At 54.1% G+C, this 19887-nt stretch overlaps 13 protein-coding genes across 13 annotated transcripts in view; 4 read left to right on the top strand and 9 right to left on the bottom strand.

Moving 5' to 3' along the window:
• Positions 1-209, bottom strand: part of BU25DRAFT_426816 (uncharacterized protein) — a gene marked incomplete at both ends in the record, with an annotated part of 4583 nt that extends 4374 nt beyond the window's left edge. Inside the window, one exon of the mRNA XM_033699930.1 lies at positions 173-209. Coding sequence (XP_033567393.1) covers positions 173-209 — 37 coding nt within the window. The remainder of the gene's footprint in view (positions 1-172) is intronic.
• On the bottom strand, positions 154-1611 carry BU25DRAFT_380378 (uncharacterized protein). The gene is made up of 3 exons (XM_033699631.1): positions 1349-1611; positions 795-1299; positions 154-745 (listed from the first exon to the last, which is right to left on the bottom strand). Exons 1-3 carry the CDS (start codon positions 1492-1494, stop codon positions 449-451), a joined length of 948 nt encoding a protein of 315 aa, XP_033567394.1. The 5' UTR covers positions 1495-1611; the 3' UTR covers positions 154-448.
• Positions 1612-3083: 1472 nt separating this feature from the next.
• BU25DRAFT_405134 (uncharacterized protein) lies at positions 3084-3945 on the bottom strand. The gene has a single exon (XM_033699703.1). It carries the CDS (start codon positions 3846-3848, stop codon positions 3237-3239), a length of 612 nt encoding a protein of 203 aa, XP_033567395.1. The 5' UTR covers positions 3849-3945; the 3' UTR covers positions 3084-3236.
• Positions 3946-5462: 1517 nt separating this feature from the next.
• On the bottom strand, positions 5463-7916 carry BU25DRAFT_444027 (DNA directed RNA polymeras-like protein III subunit Rpc82). The gene is made up of 3 exons (XM_033700015.1): positions 7799-7916; positions 7676-7732; positions 5463-7567 (listed from the first exon to the last, which is right to left on the bottom strand). Exons 1-3 carry the CDS (start codon positions 7823-7825, stop codon positions 5639-5641), a joined length of 2013 nt encoding a protein of 670 aa, XP_033567396.1. The 5' UTR covers positions 7826-7916; the 3' UTR covers positions 5463-5638.
• A 151-nt stretch (positions 7917-8067) lies between these two features.
• Positions 8068-9813, top strand: BU25DRAFT_380383 (cytochrome b-c1 complex subunit 2). The gene is made up of 4 exons (XM_033699632.1): positions 8068-8372; positions 8460-8634; positions 8685-9535; positions 9595-9813. Exons 1-4 carry the CDS (start codon positions 8121-8123, stop codon positions 9688-9690), a joined length of 1374 nt encoding a protein of 457 aa, XP_033567397.1. The 5' UTR covers positions 8068-8120; the 3' UTR covers positions 9691-9813.
• A 333-nt stretch (positions 9814-10146) lies between these two features.
• Positions 10147-10480, top strand: BU25DRAFT_426820 (uncharacterized protein; the record flags this gene model as incomplete). The annotated part of the gene is made up of 2 exons (XM_033699931.1): positions 10147-10236; positions 10340-10480. 2 exons carry the CDS (start codon positions 10147-10149, stop codon positions 10478-10480), a joined length of 231 nt encoding a protein of 76 aa, XP_033567398.1.
• A 207-nt stretch (positions 10481-10687) lies between these two features.
• Positions 10688-13368, bottom strand: BU25DRAFT_453011 (amino-acid N-acetyltransferas-like protein subunit Mak10; the record flags this gene model as incomplete). The annotated part of the gene is made up of 5 exons (XM_033700062.1): positions 10688-12308; positions 12360-12829; positions 12882-12949; positions 13110-13244; positions 13293-13368. The coding sequence occupies 5 exons, from the start codon at positions 13366-13368 to the stop codon at positions 10688-10690; spliced, it is 2370 nt and encodes a 789-aa protein (XP_033567399.1).
• A 285-nt stretch (positions 13369-13653) lies between these two features.
• BU25DRAFT_453012 (uncharacterized protein) lies at positions 13654-14001 on the bottom strand (the record flags this gene model as incomplete). Its single annotated transcript, XM_033700063.1, has 3 exons — positions 13654-13737; positions 13797-13911; positions 13970-14001. The coding sequence occupies 3 exons, from the start codon at positions 13999-14001 to the stop codon at positions 13654-13656; spliced, it is 231 nt and encodes a 76-aa protein (XP_033567400.1).
• Positions 14002-14469: 468 nt separating this feature from the next.
• BU25DRAFT_1749 (N-terminal nucleophile aminohydrolase) lies at positions 14470-15555 on the bottom strand. Its single transcript, XM_033699439.1, has 2 exons — positions 15220-15555; positions 14470-15156 (listed from the first exon to the last, which is right to left on the bottom strand). The coding sequence occupies exons 1-2, from the start codon at positions 15367-15369 to the stop codon at positions 14539-14541; spliced, it is 768 nt and encodes a 255-aa protein (XP_033567401.1). The 5' UTR covers positions 15370-15555; the 3' UTR covers positions 14470-14538.
• Positions 15556-15579: 24 nt separating this feature from the next.
• Positions 15580-16540, top strand: BU25DRAFT_405137 (vacuolar protein sorting 55). Its single transcript, XM_033699704.1, has 2 exons — positions 15580-15797; positions 15869-16540. The coding sequence occupies exons 1-2, from the start codon at positions 15762-15764 to the stop codon at positions 16214-16216; spliced, it is 384 nt and encodes a 127-aa protein (XP_033567402.1). The 5' UTR covers positions 15580-15761; the 3' UTR covers positions 16217-16540.
• Positions 16401-17351, bottom strand: BU25DRAFT_405138 (UPF0220-domain-containing protein). The gene is made up of 3 exons (XM_033699705.1): positions 17180-17351; positions 16762-17126; positions 16401-16711 (listed from the first exon to the last, which is right to left on the bottom strand). Exons 1-3 carry the CDS (start codon positions 17273-17275, stop codon positions 16648-16650), a joined length of 525 nt encoding a protein of 174 aa, XP_033567403.1. The 5' UTR covers positions 17276-17351; the 3' UTR covers positions 16401-16647.
• A 110-nt stretch (positions 17352-17461) lies between these two features.
• On the top strand, positions 17462-18531 carry BU25DRAFT_355360 (uncharacterized protein). The gene is made up of 2 exons (XM_033699576.1): positions 17462-17940; positions 17995-18531. The coding sequence occupies exons 1-2, from the start codon at positions 17485-17487 to the stop codon at positions 18136-18138; spliced, it is 600 nt and encodes a 199-aa protein (XP_033567404.1). The 5' UTR covers positions 17462-17484; the 3' UTR covers positions 18139-18531.
• On the bottom strand, positions 18228-19574 carry BU25DRAFT_435788 (AB-hydrolase YheT; the record flags this gene model as incomplete). Its single annotated transcript, XM_033699984.1, has 2 exons — positions 18228-18503; positions 18564-19574. 2 exons carry the CDS (start codon positions 19572-19574, stop codon positions 18228-18230), a joined length of 1287 nt encoding a protein of 428 aa, XP_033567405.1.
• Between the last annotated feature and the right edge of the window lie 313 nt (positions 19575-19887).

Raw genomic sequence — 19887 nt, forward strand, 5'->3', positions numbered from 1 at the left:
CTGTACGTTGATGTGGAGTATCACTTTTGTGGTGTTGAGATGCGGATTACCTCGTGCATTGACCGATGGCGTGCAGCCCGTGCACGAAAACTGTATATAGTGCATCGCCCAACCTCCTGCTGAAGAAAGCACCAATGCTCTTACTCGTGCACTCCCACGAACAACCACATACAGACATGTTCTGTCGAAACATCATCTAGTTGTTTCATATTCAAGAATCTGTTCAAGTCACTTATCTTCGTGTATATCGATGTCTCAGCGCTTTGCTCGAACCGCACCGACGGCACTTTTGCAACCGGCCACAAGGGTACGGAGTAAAAGTATTAGTCTAAACATAATTCTACGGTAATTGTGGTACAAGAGTCTGGTAGTCTCCAGCTACCAGAATGGAATAGAGGCTGAACCCGCCAGCCCCTTGTTAAAGCTGCTCAACAGCCCTCCTAACCATTTAGTGCTTGCGGGCAAGCTCCATGCGCTTCTTCAGCCTGTAAGCAATGGCACGCTTCCTGGCGGCAGCACCTTGAGTGAAAGCGACACTACCACCGAAGGGACCAGCGGCGGCACCGTTGCGGACGCGCATGACACAAACGTTGGGAGTTCCGGCAACGGTAGCATCGCAGGTCATACCTGCGGGCATCTGAACCTTCATCTCGAACTCGGTGCTGGTAGCCAGAGAGATACCCTGAACACCAAGACCGGGAACGTCCTTGGTAACAGTTGCAGGCTGCATAGCTGCTTCGTCGGTCTGGGTCATGTCAGCGTATGCAGAGATTAGAAGATTTAGGTCAACTTACTCCTCCGCTGGTGCCATCAACATCGGCAGTGAATGGACCGGCACCATCTTGATTGATCTGACGGAGTGTCATGGTGACTGTGCCATCGTCTGCGCAAGTAGGAAGACCGCTGGTAGCACCTGTTCCCTGAGCAGCAGCAACGCGAGCCTCTGGTGGGCCTTCGGCCTTGGTGCCACCTCCACCAAGAAGACCTGCAATGCCGGTTGCGCCACCAGCACCGCCAGCCCCTCCACCGGCACCTCCGCCGAAGAGTCCGAACAGCTGACGCCTACGAGCACCGGCACCAGCACGACCTTGACCGTTCTGAGGGATGTTGTCCTCGACACCAACGCTGCCGGAAGCGCCTTGGTTAGTAGGCGGTGCTGCGCCAGCTCCCATGAAGGCCGCGACCATGATAGAGGCGTCTACAGGGCCATTGCCTTGTGTGCGTCCGAGAGGAGTCGCCTTGCCGCTTGCGATCTCGCGGTCACGAATGATGGCGGTATCTGCCTGAGAACCGCAGCCGCTAGAGACAGTCAGTATCATTAAATGAATACCAAACAAAAGCAACATACTTGGAAGAGCAGTCACGAGGTGTACCGTCGGCGACTGTAAGACCAGGCATGTTGACACCGTTGGCTCCCTGGATCTCAGTGACGACACCATGGGCCAAAACCGAGGCTGTCAGAGCAGCGATAAGTGCAAACTGTGTGATGTACATGATTGCTGATTATATATCGAGCTCAACTCGAGTTGTTAGGAAATGAGATTGGTTAGGAAATAAGATTATGAGAAAGCACCAGGCTGAAGAAGAGAAGTAAAAAGTATAGAAGTTGCTTGCTGATTATCAAGGATAGCCGCCGTTTACACATACTCTTATACCTGCCTCAGAGCCTCACTACATTCTACCAAGACTTCGCTACGCCTACATCCACCGACCAATGACTTCACTACTCCACTCGACAAGCACACGACAAGCTTCATCTTCCCTGTCTTCAACAGCGGCACACCAAGATCACCGCGGCCACAAAGCAGGACATGCTTCAGAAACGCCTTTTCGATTTTATTTCTATAAGGCCAAACGTGCTTGGCTACGAGAAAGCGTTTCCCTACTCGCTTGGCTAGGGTGGATGATGACTTTCCAGACTTTTGACAGGTGCCGACGTCCGACACAAGGTTTCATTGCGTGCCTGGTGAACATTTCTGAAGGCGCCAAGGCAGGCAAGATCAATGCTCGTTGCCGAAACACAGAAGCACATCCACGGCATCGCACTACGCTACTGTTCAGAACATCGAATCGCTCAGACACTATTGTGCAACTCCCACCATATCAAAGCACAACCGTTTGAGTAGTGACTGAGAAGAGCACCGGACGCTGCTGCTACTCCCACCTGCAGCCTTTCTCTTGCACCGTCATCGCGACAGACGACAGCGCCACACAGCCATCACTCAAACTTTGCATTAAGCCATCAGATCTGCCACAGCCAAGTTCAGACAAGCAAAACAGCCAAAATCCCTTCTCTTCACCTCGCTTACCACAGCTCCACAACACAGCGCCTCCCAAGACGCCCCCAAGACGCCTCCCTACCGCAAATCAAGCAAAACTCAAATTTCCGAATTTCACGTTCCAGAAACCGGGGTAATATTCCTTTTCGTTTTCGCTCGTTTTCGTAGATGGAGTTGTTGTGGTGTTGCAGCTTCGTCACTCTAGCGTTTCAGCAAACACCCAACCCTGGAATTTTGACGATCTCAAACATCTTATGCGTAAGATCTGAAGTTTTGACTGAGGTTTTCGGCGCCTGCGCTCCTCAAAACCGCGGCAAACGTGATTGCCGAGGTAGGCAGGGATCGTGCATGTGGCTATGCTGCGGAAGAGGTGGAGTCGAGTAAGACTTGGGGAAAAGTTGTGTGTGTGTGATGCGTGGACTTGGCCTACATCGAATCTCTGATTTTAAAGCCTAGCGGGCTAGAATGGGAAGTATGCACATTGTGCAGTAAGGACGATTCTGATAACTCATGGCAGTGACCATGGTTGTCTTATTACTACCAATAGTATGCACTGTTACATTCACGAATGATGTAGGGATCACACCAAAATTCTCACCCAGATTACTTTCTAAGGGCGACTACCAGAGTTTTCACTCTGCTGTCACCAAGTACCAGATCAATTCACTGATGTTATCATCTCCATTCTTCAACGACTACCTCCGGAACGTCGCAGCTCTGCTCCCTCACCACACTACGCATGCTGATGCAGAAAACACGGTTTGCAAGTACATGCGCAATCAGGAATCATCAAATCAGGCATACACGGCATTCGATTTCTGCTAGAGACAGTCCTTTACCATCACCACGTTCCAAATATGGATACATCACCCCCTTCCATCTTCATCCCATCGCTAACAACTCCCACCATCTCTCCTCCAAACCTCCCCTGCATCATGTGCCCGCTACAATCCCCACTCAAGTACATCCACCATACTCCTCACAACTCCCCACACTCTGCGTCACCTCCTGCACAACCGCCACCTCGCCCTCCAGCTGACCCGCACATACACCAGCCTCACCGCAGCTCCCTGTATAGTTCTCCCCAACCTTGAAGGACACCTCGCCCTCAAACTGTCGATAAAAGTAGTTGTTTGCCAAAATCGTCGTCTCCCTCCTCTCCACGATCTTCAACCCGAAATCGAGCACCGTCTCCCCTCCACTACCCGGAGTCAGCGTGACGCTAAAATTGCCGGACGGATACTCCGCAGCAGGCGTGCAGAGAATCTCCTGCTCAAACGGAGGCTGGCCGTCAGGAAAGGGCCACGAGATGGTGCAGTCGGCAGTCAAAGCGCCGAAGACGCCGAAACCGAAGCGCGAGGCGCGCATTAGGTAGATGGTGTTGGGATCCTCGATGCGCACGAAGATGCGGGAGTTTTTGTCCGGACCGGGTTGGGAGGAGGGCTTGTAGGAGTAGAGACTAGTGATCTTCCATGGGGAAAGGGGCGCGCCGATCTGGCGGGGAGCGAGGGGGGAGGCAGCGGAGAAGCTGGTTAGAGCGAGGGTGCTGAGGATGGTGGTGAAGAGCATGGTGATAGTGGGATTGGTTATGCTGGTTGGTTGTGCGGAGAGAGTTGGATCGAATGGCTGATCTGACCTGCTGCGATGATGGTTTTCAATGGCTTTCTGATGTTTATATACCATCTGTACTTCGTAATTACTTTGCAGTTACTGTTTACCGGCGCGTTTATCCGCTCCACATAGGGTGATGTTCAAGCTGCGTTGCAACAGTCCATTCTATCAGCAACCGTAGATGGCTAGACTGTGTTTGTACGAAGTCAGTGGCAGTTTTTATGATTAATTTTGGCGACACTGTAGACAGGACAGAGGGCGAGGTCCATATGAAGTTGCACGAGGTTGCTGACGCAGCACATCGATCCTTGTCAACACGAGGCGACGCCCCGGTTTTCATTGCCGTCGATACTGTCTGTAAGCAGGTACGAGGCATGTGGCTTTTGGTGGGGCGGACCGCAGCGCGTGGCGTGACGATGTGGAAAGGAACCGCTGTGTGCCTGCCGTTGTGGGTTGGTATTCGGAAAAGGTAATCGAAAGGTCGCAGGATGCGAGATATGAGGTACTGGTGGACGGGAGGCAGGCGAGGCGGATCAGTAGCTGAGATGGAGAAGAGAACTGTAATGAGTTGACTATGAGTAAATCTTTCGCAACTATTGCATCTCAAGCGCTGGAGCTATGACAAGCTATGCGATATGCAACTTTGCAGGGACCAGACAGCAGTCAGAGTGAGGTGGGTGCTGGTGGAGTCGGGATCACCATAGTTCCCACAAACTCTTGGTATCCATATACGTTGAACGTTAAATATGCCAAGTGTCCGGCCGCCTTTGCCTCCGCATGGAATTGAACATCCGAGGGTAAATGCGGTGGCATGAAGTCGAGGAAACTGATCGTCGAGCCGCGCTCCACAAGAAATGTCATGATTTGTTCAGCAACTTGAGCATAACGCCGTTGGCGCTCCAAGAGCGTATGGTTTGCAGCACTCAGCAGTGGGTGCAACTCGGTCAGTGTGACTGATTCCTCAACAGACTCCCAGAATGGTTCTGTTGACTACAAACATCTCGCTTCGAAACGCAGTCAGGCAATCTTTTGGGAGAGCGCACAGTAGTCCAAGTAGATTCGCGGTGGCCATTTGTCGAATGGCGGAAGATGTACTCGCTCCTTCAGTGATCGACAGCTTTCTTGATGTTGTGGAGCGTCCCGGAGGGCGTCATGCCAAGCACGTGTTCGAATTTTCGCGCGGTCGTATCGATGAGGCTGATATTCTCGTCTGCGACCAGAGCACTTTTGCTACTTCCGCGTTCCATTGCTTGTTGACAAGTCGAGCGTCGCTTAGTGACTGGTGCATGCACAGCCGGCAGACTGGCATGAAAGTCGCTGTTCATCATAAGAGGAGCGACCACTCGGCTGCCTTCACCTTAACCTTCACCTTCACCTTCACTTCGAACTGGCTTGCATGACCCCCACCTTTACCCCTGACATTGCAGCGCTAGTGTAGACGGCAGGGACGATGCGTGTGGGTGAGGGGCGGTGCAGCAGCGATTAGGGGGTAAAGGGTGCTGGGCTCGGAGAAAGGTAGTCGAGGCCTGTAGACAGGACGTGACTGTACAATGCAAGTATTTACTAGTTGGTACACATACATTGCGCTCTCTAAGAATGCTATTTCATCAAATCGAACTCCGTCCCAAATGCTCGGGGGTATCAATCATACCAGATGCTTTTAGATCGTCTGCCAGATAGCCAGACGCAGTGCCGCCGCCTGAGAGAACGCCAAAAGTGGGCCAAAGCCCAAGCCAATCATGCTATCGTTACACTGAGACCAACGGGCCATGGAAGTCGCGTAGGGTAGCGACTAGATCGTCCTCTCTGAAAAGCTGTAACGACAGCTTCTCTTGCACCTCCTTCCACTTTCGTAAGGCGTCCAACTCGCCTTTGCTGAGCCACTTCTCTTCGTTGCCGACGACGTCTGAGCGCTCGGCTTTGCTGAGGAGGGGCTGGACTTTCTCTCGCTCGAATTGGATGCGCTGGAGTATGCGCACCATGCCTTTGTATGTGTCGTGCAGGAGCTTCTCTCGTGCACGTTGTCGATCGTACCAGATAAGATGTAAAGAGTGTTTTGCTTCTCGCCTTTCAACCTTTGGGACCTCCTGAGTCTGAACCAAGCCCTGCACGGTCAAGTCATTAACGATGCCACGGAGGTCGTTTGCAGACATCATCATGGCGTTGCAGGTTGCGCGCTCGTCGAGCTTGCCCTTCTTCCTCAGAGCACGGATCAGTTTGACACCGAGTGTACCCTTCCTTGCGGAAATGGTGTTCTCAATCTCGGTCTGGATGAGCTGCTTCGCAATCTCTTCGAACTCGATATGCCATTGCGAGAAGCCTGCACGAGAATGCCATGTGACGAAATGTGTAGGATCCTCGGACAGCAGCTGGATATGCTTGTCGATGATCCTTGTCTTCTCGTCCATGCTGAGGGTGGATGGATCGGTAGGCTGACTGAGTATATTGGCGCTGCGAACATGGCCTTTCCTAGTAATCTGGACGATTGCATTGGGATCTAGGCCCTCGCAGATATCGAGATCACGACTGATTTTCTTTGCGACATCGCGCGCCGTGACGAGGTTCTTGGGATCGATCTGGTTGTCTCCACCTTCGTCGCCGGCTGTTGGTGGCTCTGGGTATTCTTCGTAGCATCGAGCGGTGTTTGCCTCAAGCATACGAAGCATGGTCTGGTAGATGTGAGCAGTGACATGCCCTAAGCGCTGTTCAACCAGCTGCACTAGCTGTTCTGTGCGCATAGCAACGGCAATCTTCTCAGGGTTCACCCGAATGACAAGCTTATCCTCTGGAGACGCAGCGCCCGCACTCGAGTATCCGTTCGCACCATTGATCTTTACACGCTTAGTCGGGTTGCTGTAGTCTTGGTCTGGCTTCCCTCGTCGCGAGAACCTTGGAACATTTAACCACTTGTCGCGCATGTTGCGTTTGCGCTCGAGTGTGTTCTTGTGGCAGACGGCCTTGTCTTTCGTACCGGTCGGCTGCTGACCACCAAGATCCTGGTCGATGGTCTCCTGCTGAAGCATATCGTGCATATCTCCTGGTGACAGATACTGGGACTCTGTCATGGTTCGCACCCAACCGCGCTGAATGAGTCGCTCAATGATCTCGTAAAGCTCGTCGACCGACGCAATTTCGCCATCATCCTCCTCTGCGTGCTCTTGCTCAGACTGCTCGACGGGTCCACCGTTCATCGTACCGCTGTGGGCATGATCGCCGCTTACCACAGGCTTGACATCGTCGCCGTTGACTACGCCATTCGTCTTTGCGGACCCATTGGGCTCGTTGCCACCGCCTCTTTTCCTCTTCATGCCGGCGCCGTTCACAGTGCCGTCGTCTGAGTCATCGTCGCTGTCGGTTTCGGTAGGGAAATAAGCTTCCTTCAGGTCTGCGATGCGCGTGTGCCCTAGTCGTAACAGGTTGGTCATGACATTGGCGGCCTTCCTGCCAAATCGATCCTCGACCAGTTTGGTGACCTTGCCGAGACGGACGAGAGCGTACGAGTTCAGCCAGTCGATCTCATAGTACGTGGGTTGCGAATCATTGCCGGAGTGGAAGACGAGGTGCTGCTGAAGCAAAATGACGAGACCATACTTGATCTGCCGACCGTTCAAGTAGGAAGCGCGAGCGACCGCTGCGAGAGTCTGCCGTCCATGGCGTGCAAGCACCGAGTAGACGCGCTGGGGGGTGTTAGACGTGTGCGCAAGCCAGGAAGTACACCACATTGTTTTCTATGCGCAAGCACAGTTTTTCTGGGAGCGCACGTGATGCTGTGTCGCTGCACGTACCGCTGCAAGCTCGCCGTAGACATCCTCGACGAGAAAGGTGCAGAGCTCCGCAAGGACCTGGAGTGATGTTGGCTATGATTCATGGCGAGGGACAAGTTGCGCTGCAGCGGCGCAACGGCTTACCGGAGTCTCGCGCTGGGTGTAAGACATGTTATTGCCTAGATATTTGCCAGATATCTAGGTGACTTCGGGGCTACCGGAGAGACATTGGGCGGGTTGCTGGGTGAGAGCAGGCTTGGGGTGTGTGCTGCTGGTGAGGGCAGAATTTCCAAGTCGCCCAGGCGGCGGGGACTGGCAGCTGGCCGCTGGCCAACCAGGGCCGGCAGAAGGAGGATGACGGCCTTGGCGCTTCGCAACATCTTTGCAGGACTGTCTATCCATCAATTCACCATCAATTGCCCTCCACCTCCAGCTCCACCGCCCCCCGATCGGTGCCCTCCCCACGATGCTGTCCCGCACAACCGCCTGCCGGGGCGCGCAACGAGCTGCCCGCCAGCTGTCGTCGACACAGAAGCGCGGGCTCGCAGCCCCGGCCTCAGGATCCTTCCAGTACCAGTCCGGCGAGGCCAAGGGCGTCAAGTTCGCCAGCAGAGACTTTGCTGGTCCTACGACGACACTGGCTCTGGTCGCAAAGGCAGGAACGCGATACCAGCCCCTGCCCGGCCTGACCGAGGGTCTCGCCAACTTCGCTTTCCGGGTATGCATCCCAGTATCGAAGCACGACGATGCGCTGCACGCACGTATCAGCACACAGGAGCTCTGCTGACACCCAATTGCATCACAGGCCACCGAGCGAAGGTCGACACTGCGCATTGTCCGCGAATCCGAGCTTCTGGGAGCTACCCTGACCGCCCACCACTCGCGCGAGAACCTCGTGCTCGAGGCCAAGTTTCTCCGTGATGACCTGCCCTACTTCGTCGAGCTCTTCGGCGAGGTCGCCAGCCAGACCAAGTACCAGCGTAGGCCAATGCACTGCATCAGCAGCAGGACGGTATACTGACGAGAGCAGCCCACGTCTACAACGAGGAGGTCCTTCCCATGATCCACTTCGCCCACACCCGCTTCGTCAACAGCCCCGTCGACATGGCCATCAACTCGGCCCACAGCCTCGCCTTCCACCGTGGCCTCGGCAACTCGACCGCCTCGGCCTCGCAGACACCGTACACCAAGTACCTCGACGCCGAGACCATCGAGCAGTTCTCCAAGAGCGCATACGCCAAGTCCAACTTCGCCGTCGTCGCCAACGGTGCTGACCACGGCGAGTTCTCCAAGTGGGTCGGCCAGTTCTTCAACGAGGTCCCTGCCACTCCCCTCCAGCAGCTCAGCCAGGGCACCGAGCAGACCAAGTACCACGGTGGTGAGGAGCGCCTTGCCCACGACGGTGGCAACGCCATCGTCATTGCCTTCCCCGGCTCCAGCTCGTTCACCGGCCAGTTCTACAAGCCTGAGATTGCTGTCCTCGGCTCCCTTCTTGGCGGCCAGTCTGCTGTCAAGTGGTCGCCCGGTTTCACCATCCTCGGCCAGGCCAAGGCTACTCCCAGCACCTTGGTCCAGACCACCAGCGCCATCTACTCCGACGCTGGTCTTCTGTACACTTCCATCACCGGCTCTGCCCAGGCCGTCGCTGAGACCGCCAAGGCTGCCGTTGACGCCATCAAGAAGATCGCCGCTGGCGAGATCTCCAGCGAGCAGATCTCCAAGGCGAAGGCCGCTGCCAAGTTCAAGGAGCTCGAGAACGGTCAGGACATCCGCGCCGGTCTCCAGCTCTCTGGAAACGGCCTTGTGAACAACTCCCAGGCATACCAGATCGACGAGGTTGCCAAGGCTATCGACGGTGTATCAGAGGAGGCCGTCAAGTCGGTGAGTACTCCAAATCTTAGGCAAACGCTTATCTACAACATGCTAATGTATCACTTCAGGCTGCCAAGACATTACTCGAGAACAGGGCTTCCGTCTCTGCGGTCGGTGACCTCTTCGTTCTGCCGTACGCTGAGGAGCTGGGTCTCAAGGTGTAAATACAGTCATGTTGGAGAGCGCGTTAGATGCAAAATCTCGTTTGGCTCGGGGCTTGTGTAACATTATCTTGTGATAGTCCCATTTCCAGATAGAGTGTCATATATGGATTCTCGTTTGTTCACATTCATATCTTCTTGCAGTGATCGACGGCTATTCGCAGGTCATACGTTGCGAGAGCAGCGAGCCAGGGCTCCATCCGGTAGGCAGTGTTTACATCGCCGAGTCAGCTTGAGTTGGGAAGTCAGTCGTTGCAGTATAGTTTCGCAGTTCGCGAATGCACCCACAAATCGAACGGCTGTTCTCACGTGCCAACGCGCAACAACTCGCAGCTCAACGCGCACGTCCCGCATCGACGTCAACACCAAACACTCGACACCAGCACCGCAAAGCCTCGCACGCGCCGGCGCGAACCACCCACACAGCTCCATACCCTCTCCAATCGCCAATTCCTCATCATGGCGCAGACGCTCTACCCCCGCGGCACGCTCAAGAAGATCGTCAAAGCGCACGCGAACCGCCCGTTGAGCAAGAACGTGGACATCTTGGTGCGGAATCTTTCTTCCCCTCTCCATCTCCTACCCCTTCATTCCCTCTCCTCTCTCCTTCTCCGATGTCTCTCGGAAGCGCAGCGGGCTGACGATAGGACAGATCTACCTCAACTACGTCCTCTTCATGCAGGAGCTGATGAAGGAGACGTCGATCAAAGCGAAGCAGTCCGGCGAACGCGGGATTAGCGCGAAGAGTATTAGAAGGGTGAGGGAGGGCTGTTTGAGGAGGTGTAAGGGCTGAGTGCGGGTGCGTTATGCAGAGGCACAAAATGATGGGGGTGCAAGCCAGGTGTTTCGGCGTTTGGGATGTGAGGTTTTTGAGGATTGTGATACCCAGGATACAGACAGGCGTACGGTTCGACTGTCCAAAGACAGGCTGCATGGAAACACATTTGATGATGCATACTGTCTGTGTGGTCCAAAGAGCGATGTGAGATCGAGAAGGATCTCATGCTTCCTTCACGATCTTGACCACGATCCACCCCTCCGCATACCTCTTCTTCGCCCCGCTGTCCGGAATCTCAGCCCTGATATCCAATCCCTTCGGATCTCCAGCGTCCCCAGCTTTCCGAACTGCGTCCTTGACCCCCGCACTCGCAACTCCAAGCGCAACACAACTCGCCAACAGGTTCTGTACCTCCTTTCCCCACGCCTTCTCCACGCCCTGGCTCTTCGCAGCTCCTGCACCGAGCCTCTTAAGCTCAGTGAACGCATCCTTCGCCGCTTTCACATTCCCATCGACTTCCGCCCACAACTCACTCCTCTCGTTCCGCAAATCAGCCGCGAACCCAGGGTCTGGCGAGGTGTAGGGGCCGTAGGGCTGCGTGTGTGCTTTGAAGTCCTCGAATGGTGGGACTTCGGGTGGCTGGACAGCAAGGAATGGTTTCATGCGCAGTTCGTAACGCAAGCTCTCCGTGCTGAATGGCCGTTTGGGAACGGGGAGGAGGCCGCAGTACGCTGCTATCATGTAGAACCTTGCCAACGCGAGACTCAGCGCTGCGGTGCCTGTCGCTTCGGCAGCCAAGCTGTCGAGGTATGGCGCCGCTTCCGCGACTTCGTTAGCGAGCCGGAGTTTCCGCTCGCGCAGGAGTTGTGTGTGCCGTGTGCGGTGGTGGGTTTGGATGCGGGTGAGGAGTTCACGGCGGCGGGTGACAATGAGCGAGAGGAAGAGGTGCATTCCTGAGAACTCGTCGGGGAGGTAGATGTCCTGCTCGAAGCCGAGGAGGATGACTTTCTCGATCATCCAGAGCTTCTTGTGGTAGACCCATGTCGAGAGGGAGAATTCAAGGATTTGGTCAGTGATGGAGAGTTCGGAGGCGGCGGAGGCGAGGTCGGTGTCGACGAGACTGGCGTCGGCTTGGAGGAGGTCCCAGGCGGTGATTACGTGGCTGAGCATGCGCCGGAGACGGCAGCGGTTCTGGCTCAGTGCGACCCAGAGGTCGAGATACGGTTGTCCAGAGCGGTCTACAAATTCGTCAATAAGCATGGCCAGTTGTAGTCGAGGTGGTTTGGGGAGAAGAGGGTTTCGAGGTGGAGGTAGTGTCCAGTTGATGGGATCTAGTACAAGCGAAGCTGGGAAGACAAGCGTCTTGACGTCCGCCAATGGTAACGATACTGCTGTATTCAGGATCTCTGGATGGAACATCAGCGTTGAAAGATACGATCTTGAGTAAACCAGTGGTGCAGGCAATCGTGACGCAAAGGTCCAGAGAAACGATTGGTATTCCAGAGGATCTTGTGGAAGATCGATGAACCGAGTCGCTTCTTCGCAATCAACACAGATGTGCTCCAACAGGTCCAGTGCGTCTTTAAAGTCAAACTCGACGATGGGCCGGGGCGGCACCGTCGATGCGAGTCTACGTTGCATCTTCGTACTGAAGGCTCCGGGCACGGACTGCCCGAGCTGGTGTGTAGCTTTGATCGTGGTTATGCCCGAAAGCACTGGTGACCACGAAGACGACATGTGCTCTAACGGATGGTCCAAGTCCAGAGCTCTGAGGAAATCTTGTCTGAACTTCAGTCTAGAAATGATGGCTGACCGAAGTGCATCCTTTATTTCGAAGTTGGTGCTGCAATTTGTGAGCATGTTCACAAGCTTATTAGACAGGTGTGATGCGTACTCTTCCATAACCTCCACAGCTGCGTCGAGCTCCCTCAAGAAGACGTCCATCGGCGTACTGACAAACAACACTCGATTATAAGTCTGAGTACAGAAGTCCTCCTCTTCGAAGTAATCTCGACTAGTGATCTTCAGTATCACATAATCGCAACCTTTGATGAGTGCTAGACAGTAAGCTCTTAGTACTTGCAGTAATGATTGCGCCGAAGGTCCATGTGCGCTTTCACCATTCGGGAAGAACTGGGATTGCTCGAGGGTCTTAGGTTCAGGCCATAACAGCTTGTCGATGTAGACTGATGTGAAGAGTGTTTGGGAGAGAGGATAACCTGTGTGCCACGCCATCTCGTAGCAGAGTAGTTGGTCCATGATGCCAATTATCTCCTCTGGTAGTAGCGATCTCGATGTGTCGTAGTCGTCCTCAAGCGTTTCTCCAGGCTTCAGGAAGCCGCTGTCCATCTTGGGATCCAAAATCTGAGGTGATCAGTGTTGTCGAAATCTCACTTTGCAGCGGGGTCATGCATACCTCGATAGCCCCAATGGACTCGAAAAGAGTGAAGTAATCATCTTTGACAAGCTGTCCGACTTCCAGAGCTACAGCAAGTTAGTGTTTGTGTTCAAAATTTCATTATACAATCATGCATGCTCAACGTTTGTGGAAGGCACGACATGGCAGCCATGTGACAGCAGTAACCCCACCATCCTCCTCTTGCAGTACACTTGGGTATCTGCTTGATTGAGGAAGAGATCATACCATTACTAGCTTTCAAGAATTTCTCTGTGATGTCATGGATCTTTGGTTCCGGCGCACAGATGGGTTGTCTGAACGCCTGCCTCAACGGCAAGTTGGTTTGCGGGGTGGCATTGGTGATATTCACGTGGAAGGGGCCTGCTCAAATCAACATCAACAATCTTAAACAGGAAGCAATATGGTTACCAGCTCCATCATGACTCGAGACAGCATCAGCATCTTGGGGCGAGGCGGTGCTGTGGCGGTGAAAGCTGTCTGCCATGGTCGTGGAGGAGTAGTCCCGCGCCGAAGCGGCTGGCGGGAAAGTTTGATGCACCTGCATGGCTCCATCACCTCAAGCTGGTACCTGAACGTCACTCTCTCCCTCCCTAGCAACTTCACATTGGAGGCACATCACGGTTACAAATGGTATATGGGTGCGTGCAGTGAACTCAAATCAGGTTATGCATTGGCTTTTGCCCGTCCTCCAGAAAGCTTCCTTCGGCATTGATAGTACATCTATACATTCACACCTCTGCCCTCTTCTCCCAGACTATGCGCAACGCATTTAAGCAGAAGCCTCAGCCTTGGCCGCAGCCTGAGCCGCAAGAGCAGCGTCGTTCAGCTCCTTGATATCGCCCTGCTTGCCGTTCTGCCCATCATTAGCCCCCATCACCCTGTATCCTGCGCGTCCATCCATTGTAGACTCACCTCCCACTTGGCGAACCTGAGCTCGCTCACACCCCTGCGCTCAGCAGCGATGCGCTTGTCTTCCTTGAGGGATCGGCGAACGACGCGCGATGCGACCGAGATGTAACGGTTGTAGCTGCCAGGCATTGTTAATTGCGGTGGCCCCGGGACGATTGGAGCGGAGCGGAGCGTACGAGAGACCGGCGACTTTCCATGCGGCTGCCATTGTGATGGTTAGATGCGGGTTGACGGGGTTGGAGGTGGGCTTGCGGGTTGCGGATGGGGTTGGAGGTGTTGAATCGAAAGTTGCGGATGCCGCTCGGAGCTGCAGCTCGGCCAAACACGTGACTGGCTACGAACATATAGCTGCACAACTTGACCCTGACGAATACAAGCCACGTCGAGGAATTTAGAGTTATCACGAAATGAACGACAGCAATTTCCCAGCGAAGTTGGTATCTTAGTGCTTGCAGTTCTGGGGTCCATGTGGCATCCTGGAGGCCTTCACGACCCTGTTATCAACAAGTGCACAGCACCGTCGAAGATTCAGCATTTACAACTCTCACAAGAAATCCTGGAGTTACTCAGTACATTGAAGTCGTGTTCATCGTATTTTCGTAGCTAGGTTGCTTCTATCGTGGCAACTGGGGCTTAATCACCGCTTCTACGAAGACACAGAGCGGCGCCTGTGTGGGATACTACTGAAGTCAAGACGCCCTCTAGCCTGCAGTTCATCTAGGCGAGCCTCGTACGCGTCCTTGTCCTACGAATCGGTCTCCATAGCCTCACCACCCTCCTCGTTGCCACCTTCCGCATTCTCGAATGTGGTTGACAGCCACTCTGCAATATCCTGACCCTCGTACAGCGCGAAGTTCTCGCCAACACCTCCAATACCAACGCTGGTGTTGTCAACTGTGAGTTCCTTGTCCTGGGACAGCGACTCCTTGAGTGCCCTCAGCGCGTGCTTGATCAGGTCCTCCCTGCTAGCACTGTCGAACTCGTCGAGGTGTCTCTCCAGGTACGTCCTCGCCATCTGACTCCTGGCGCCGATTCCGCAAGCAACCATCTCCTGTGTGACACCGCTGGGCTGGAACTCGAAGAGATGAGGACCCTTTGCGTCGACACCTGCAATGAGCAGGCCAACACCGTATGGTCTCTTGCCGTACTGCTGTGTGTTTGTCTGTGCACGGTCTGCAATGCGTGATACGATCTCGGACAGGGGAATAGCGCGGTCGTAAGTCAGGCGGGAGGCGAGCGATTGCTGCTTCATGAAGTTGGAGAGGACGCGGGCATCGGAGGCGAGACCGGCGAGGGCGACACCGAAGTGCGAGTCGATTGGGATGACCTTCTTCTGGTATGATGACAGCTCTTCTGCGTTACGCTGCAATGACTATCAGTGATCATGTCCTCATAAGCGACCCAAACTGTATATTGCTTCACGCACCTTGATTGCTGCAAGCACAGCATGTGTCTTGGAGACGATACCGACGACGACAGAACCCTGCTTCACGGCTTCTTGTGCATATTCGACTTGGAATATACGGCCTTGCGGTGAGAAGGTCACCGAATCGTTGTCGTAGTTGTTGCGAAACATGTTGGAGGCGCGACTTGCGGGGATGAAGTCAACCTAGGTGGGGTTGAACGGTATTGTCCAAGGTTCAGATATCTGAAGGCTTCCTGGCGACAGGACTATGGGTGCGATTCGGAGACGTTGCGCTATTGAGAAGCTTGGTGGTGGAAGCTGTTGATTACTGTAGGCAACTGGGTGACGATAGCTCGGTAGCTCTTACCTTCGATACCGCGCTAAGTGGTGAGTGCCAAGATGAGCTTCAACCTCGCGCCAGCATCCAGGCCATGGTTCGAAGCAGGCAGCACCATCAACAACAGCGAGCACCGGCCTTCTCGAGCATTCCGTACTGGACCCTGTTGCTTGACGCTGCAAATCCGAAACTACCAATACTCCGCACCCCGCACAAGGAATAAGTCATGGCCGGCATCAAGACGATCATCGGGCTGTCCTTCGTAAGTTACCCTCTGGCGCATAGCCACGCAATATATTGGGGGAACCCTAAATGTCTAACAATCGTCTTCAGGTCCTTGCGATAGGCTTCCTCCTTGTCATTCTCTCCGCAGCGCTGTTTCAAAATTACCTCACGCTCCTCGTCGTCGCGACCTACGTAATCGCACCACTACCCAACTGGATTTGCGGGCGCGCGTCGAACCAGGATGATTTTATGGAGAGCTCAGGGAATGGAGTAATCGATTTTGGCAGGTTTCTCACTGGGTTTTTTGTCGTTATGGGTATCGCGCTTCCCACGCTGCTCTGGCACTCGGAGCAGATCGCAGGCGGCGCAGCAGCCATGTCCATCATTGGCGGTCTGACGATTTACTCCACGATCATCAGCTTCACGCTGTTCTTCCACGAAGATCAAGACTTCTGACTAGCCGGCGGTAACGAGCGATGAGATGATGCTGCAAGATGAGCATACGATGCGGACTGGGAGAGCGCCGGGTATGGATGGCCTTGGCATGTGATCAGGCGGCATGGGTTTGTACGTGACAAGAGCAAAGAGATCTGCTACTTGGATCTGCTAGATACTTTGAGCGTTTTTGTACTGTCATGTTGGGTATGTTAGGAAGACCGCATGCTATTGACTGGCTTACGCCGGAATTATCGTTAATTGAATCGACAGTGTGGCCTGATACCACGTCCTGGTATCGGTAACATAGAAACGCGCCAAATGTATGCATACAGCAATAACAAGACATCAACCCTGCATACCCGCTATCATAAACATCCAAACTCTCTTCAACGTCCTCAGCCTCGCATGCTATGTCATGCTCGCGTGTGCCACTCGTTTGCCGAACGCTCTCAAAGCGCCAAGTTGTACGTGTACTCGTCCTCCATATTCTGCGCAATCCAAAGCACCGCAGAGCTGCCACGAGTTAGCCTTATCACCCCCACACAATCCCCAGCAACACATACCTTAGCATAACCAGTGCATTTGCAACCACATTCCCAACGCCCATCCAGATCGTTGGCCAAACATAGCCCGGCACAATGTATTTCATAACCAGCACCACCACGCTCCCCGCCAGCCCGCCCGCCAGCAGCGCAAAGCCCAAGAACAGCACCAGCCTCGCCTTCCACGCAACACCGTTACCGCTGTAACTGAAGCTGTCGGCAGACAACCGCGACTTGTCGATCGAATTGATGACGAGCATGCCCAGGACGGAGCAGATGCCGGGTATCCAGTCGATGAACGTGACGTGAACGGGCGGGTCGGAGGGGTTCTTGATCGACCTGGACCAGACTGCAACGTCGATGAGGGAGTAGAAACCGAGCGCAAACTACAGCATGTTGTTAGGGTGTATTGGTTGTGTATGCGTGTGGTGCTGCCTACCATAGCTCCTGCAGTGTAGACGCCGAAGGTTCGTGTGTTTGCGCTGTTCAGCCACGCTGGCTTAGGGAAGCGGAAAAGGCGGTTCTCCTCCATCATTTCGATAGTGTCTCTGTTTATGCGCTCGCGTGCGTGGTGTCGTGATGTGCTTGCAGCCTGCTGTAAGAGCTGCGGTCGCGCCTGCTGCAAGGTTGGAACGACTTGGCGCTTGACGTTGCGTCGGCAAGTGGGTCCCAGCATTCGCCGATCGAAAAAGTTCCAGGGCTCGAACACTGACTTGCAACCCTCACAACTCCACACACGACACAATGGCGCCCACAAAACCCAGCAGCAAGGGCAAGTCCGGCCTCAAAGGGAAAAGCAGCGGCGCATCGAAATCGAAAGCGCGCGGCAAAGAACCCGAAGGCATTTCCAAACGCAAGCAAAAGTCGCTCTCTCTCGCCAAGCCTGGCGGCGCGCAAAAGACAAAATCGTTCAAGACCAAGGACGGCAAGAAGAAGAAGCGCGTCTACACCGAAGCCGAGCTCGATATTCCTAAATTGAACTCGATTGTACCCGCGGGCATTGCGAAGCCAAAGGGCCAGAAGAAGGGAAAAGTGTTTGTGGATGATCCGGCGAGCATGATGGCGATTATGAGCGTGGTGAATGCGCAGAAGGAGGGGCATATTGAGAGCAAGATCATGCGCGCCAGGCAGTTGGAGGAGATTCGGGAGGCGAAGAGGAAGGAGGCTGAGGGGCGGGCGGAGGATAAGAAGGCAGACTTTGTGAGTCCACGTGCTGTTGAGGTGGTAAGTGGAGCTTGTGCTAATGTATAACAGGAGGAGAGGAAACAGAACCTCAAGAAGAAGAGGAAGAGGAATTCCGAGCCTGCGCGCACCGAGGACGCTGAGACCGGAGAACCAAAGAAGTCGGTGAAGAAGGATGGCAAGTTCAAGCCCAAGAAGAGAGTGAGCTTTGGTTGAAGACGGGGGTGATGAACTGGTCTAAAGAGTCTACGATGTCTACAGGTCTATGATACCCGAGTCCGCGCAATGCAAGTCTATATCGCCATCTACGCATCCGGGAGGATCAGTCGTCTATGGTTGGGGTCGAAGATGGGATACACTTTGTTAGGAGCGTCGACCTTGTCCTCCTGACGTTCGACTTTGGACGCTTGGTGGTCGATAGTCTCGTGTATCTTGGTTAGGAAGGAGGCAGTAGCTGTTGCAAACCATCGACCGCCACCAAGCTGGAAAGACCCTAGGTGGCCACCCCAGTTGGTGGTGCACAGCAGCGTGTACGGGTTCTGCTTAAACTCTTCGTACGGTATGGCCACCTTGGAAGAGATCTATACGATAAAGTCAGCACAACAGCTCAATACATCAGATACACTGCAAAGACTGCGTACCGGGTCGTCCTCAGCATTGATCCCCAGAAAAGGTATCCTTATCGCAGCCAAAGCATCCACACTCTGCGCATCCCGATAATACGCCCCTTCTGTCGGATACCCCCATGTGGGGCACTGTACATGCCTGTCGAACTCATACAAGTACTTGCACTTCTCAACCACCTCCGCTTGGATATCCGGGTTCTGCAACATCTGCCCCTTATGCCTTTCATACAACCCTATCAAGTTCTTCCCCATTGTGCGCGAGTACACTTCAACGCCCAACCACGTCCTATTCAATTCCACATTACACAGCTCCAGATTCCAGGGATTGGAATTCGCAACCGCGGCTTTCAAAACACACTTGTATCCCTCCTCGCCACAGTAGTTTGTGAGGATGTTTGCGCCAAGCGAGTAGCCGACGGCGTATAGCGGTCTGTTGGGGAACAAGATGCGCAGCTCTTTGATCGCTTGTCGGACGTCCCATGTAGCCCTCGCGTTGAACAGTTGCGGTGTCGTGATCTTGGATAGAGCGCAGCCGCGCCCGTTGACCACACAAGCTTCCCATCCAGATGCTGTGAGAGGTGCGAGGGTTTCGCGGAGGTACACTTCGTGGCTTCCACCAGTCAGGCCGTGGAGGGCGACGAGCATAGGCTTGTTATCGTCACTACCAACATTTCCCCACTCTTTACTAGAGTAGACGCTGATGCGCTCAGGTAGTTCGGGATCCGCGGTGGCAGCTGATCCTTCTTCTTTGGTGACTACGAAGTCGACGGCGAAGGTCCCGGGGTACACGGTGTGGTTGGATGTGTAGATGTGGCGCTTGTAGTAGATTGGTGGTCCGGGGTCTTTCCAGGCGGTGAACATCGTTTGAAGGTGTCCATTGAAGAGGAATGGGTTTAGGCGGCATGGCGGTATTGAGGATCGGGCGAGATCTGGTAGTGAGGTCTTGGATCCAGATTTTGTTGCCAGTGGGATGGGGGAGGTGTGGTGCGTGTAGGATGTTTTGGCATGACCGAATAGCCAAGACATGTTGACTAGTTGCAGGATCGTCTTGTAGATTCGATTCTTTTCAATTAATCGTGTTGGTTTTTCTCTGGGTCTTTATTTAGAATTGCTCTTAAGTCCGGAGGGCGTTTGTTGGTGAGAGTTGTGAAGTCCTAGCTCTTTCTCCTCCTTTGTCTCTAGAGACCGTTTGGAGCTCCTAGGTATGGTTATGCTGCTGCCTGAAAATAGAAGATTACAACTTTGTGGAAAGAAAGAAGGAAAATGTTGCCAGATGATGCTTGAACGAGACATGCCTCGGCTCATGCAGGGATCTTGTAATCGATATACGCGCGCGAAT

Source organism: Macroventuria anomochaeta, assembly GCF_010093625.1.
Source record: "Macroventuria anomochaeta strain CBS 525.71 unplaced genomic scaffold BU25scaffold_1, whole genome shotgun sequence".
NCBI classification, from domain to species: domain Eukaryota; kingdom Fungi; phylum Ascomycota; class Dothideomycetes; order Pleosporales; family Didymellaceae; genus Macroventuria; species Macroventuria anomochaeta.

Coding starts and splice junctions, on each gene's coding strand:
- BU25DRAFT_405137 (XM_033699704.1), top strand. CDS start 15,762: ATGGCCGGCATCAAGACGATCATCGGGCTGTCCTTC. Junction 15,798..15,868: donor CGATCATCGGGCTGTCCTTC/GTAAGTTACCCT, acceptor AATCGTCTTCAG/GTCCTTGCGATAGGCTTCCT.
- BU25DRAFT_405134 (XM_033699703.1), bottom strand. CDS start 3,848: ATGCTCTTCACCACCATCCTCAGCACCCTCGCTCTAACCAGCTTCTCC.
- BU25DRAFT_405138 (XM_033699705.1), bottom strand. CDS start 17,275: ATGATGGAGGAGAACCGCCTTTTCCGCTTCCCTAAGCCAGCGTGGCTG. Junction 17,127..17,179: donor TCTACACTGCAGGAGCTATG/GTAGGCAGCACC, acceptor AACATGCTGTAG/TTTGCGCTCGGTTTCTACTC. Junction 16,712..16,761: donor AATGCACTGGTTATGCTAAG/GTATGTGTTGCT, acceptor AACTCGTGGCAG/CTCTGCGGTGCTTTGGATTG.
- BU25DRAFT_1749 (XM_033699439.1), bottom strand. CDS start 15,369: ATGTTTCGCAACAACTACGACAACGATTCGGTGACCTTCTCACCGCAA. Junction 15,157..15,219: donor CTGTGCTTGCAGCAATCAAG/GTGCGTGAAGCA, acceptor TAGTCATTGCAG/CGTAACGCAGAAGAGCTGTC.
- BU25DRAFT_380383 (XM_033699632.1), top strand. CDS start 8,121: ATGCTGTCCCGCACAACCGCCTGCCGGGGCGCGCAACGAGCTGCCCGC. Junction 8,635..8,684: donor CAGCCAGACCAAGTACCAGC/GTAGGCCAATGC, acceptor TGACGAGAGCAG/CCCACGTCTACAACGAGGAG. Junction 9,536..9,594: donor CAGAGGAGGCCGTCAAGTCG/GTGAGTACTCCA, acceptor GTATCACTTCAG/GCTGCCAAGACATTACTCGA.
- BU25DRAFT_355360 (XM_033699576.1), top strand. CDS start 17,485: ATGGCGCCCACAAAACCCAGCAGCAAGGGCAAGTCCGGCCTCAAAGGG. Junction 17,941..17,994: donor AGGATAAGAAGGCAGACTTT/GTGAGTCCACGT, acceptor AATGTATAACAG/GAGGAGAGGAAACAGAACCT.
- BU25DRAFT_380378 (XM_033699631.1), bottom strand. CDS start 1,494: ATGTACATCACACAGTTTGCACTTATCGCTGCTCTGACAGCCTCGGTT. Junction 1,300..1,348: donor CCTCGTGACTGCTCTTCCAA/GTATGTTGCTTT, acceptor GACTGTCTCTAG/CGGCTGCGGTTCTCAGGCAG. Junction 746..794: donor TTGATGGCACCAGCGGAGGA/GTAAGTTGACCT, acceptor GACATGACCCAG/ACCGACGAAGCAGCTATGCA.
- BU25DRAFT_444027 (XM_033700015.1), bottom strand. CDS start 7,825: ATGTCTTACACCCAGCGCGAGACTCCG. Junction 7,733..7,798: donor ACACCCAGCGCGAGACTCCG/GTAAGCCGTTGC, acceptor ACATCACTCCAG/GTCCTTGCGGAGCTCTGCAC. Junction 7,568..7,675: donor TCTACGGCGAGCTTGCAGCG/GTACGTGCAGCG, acceptor AACACCCCCCAG/CGCGTCTACTCGGTGCTTGC.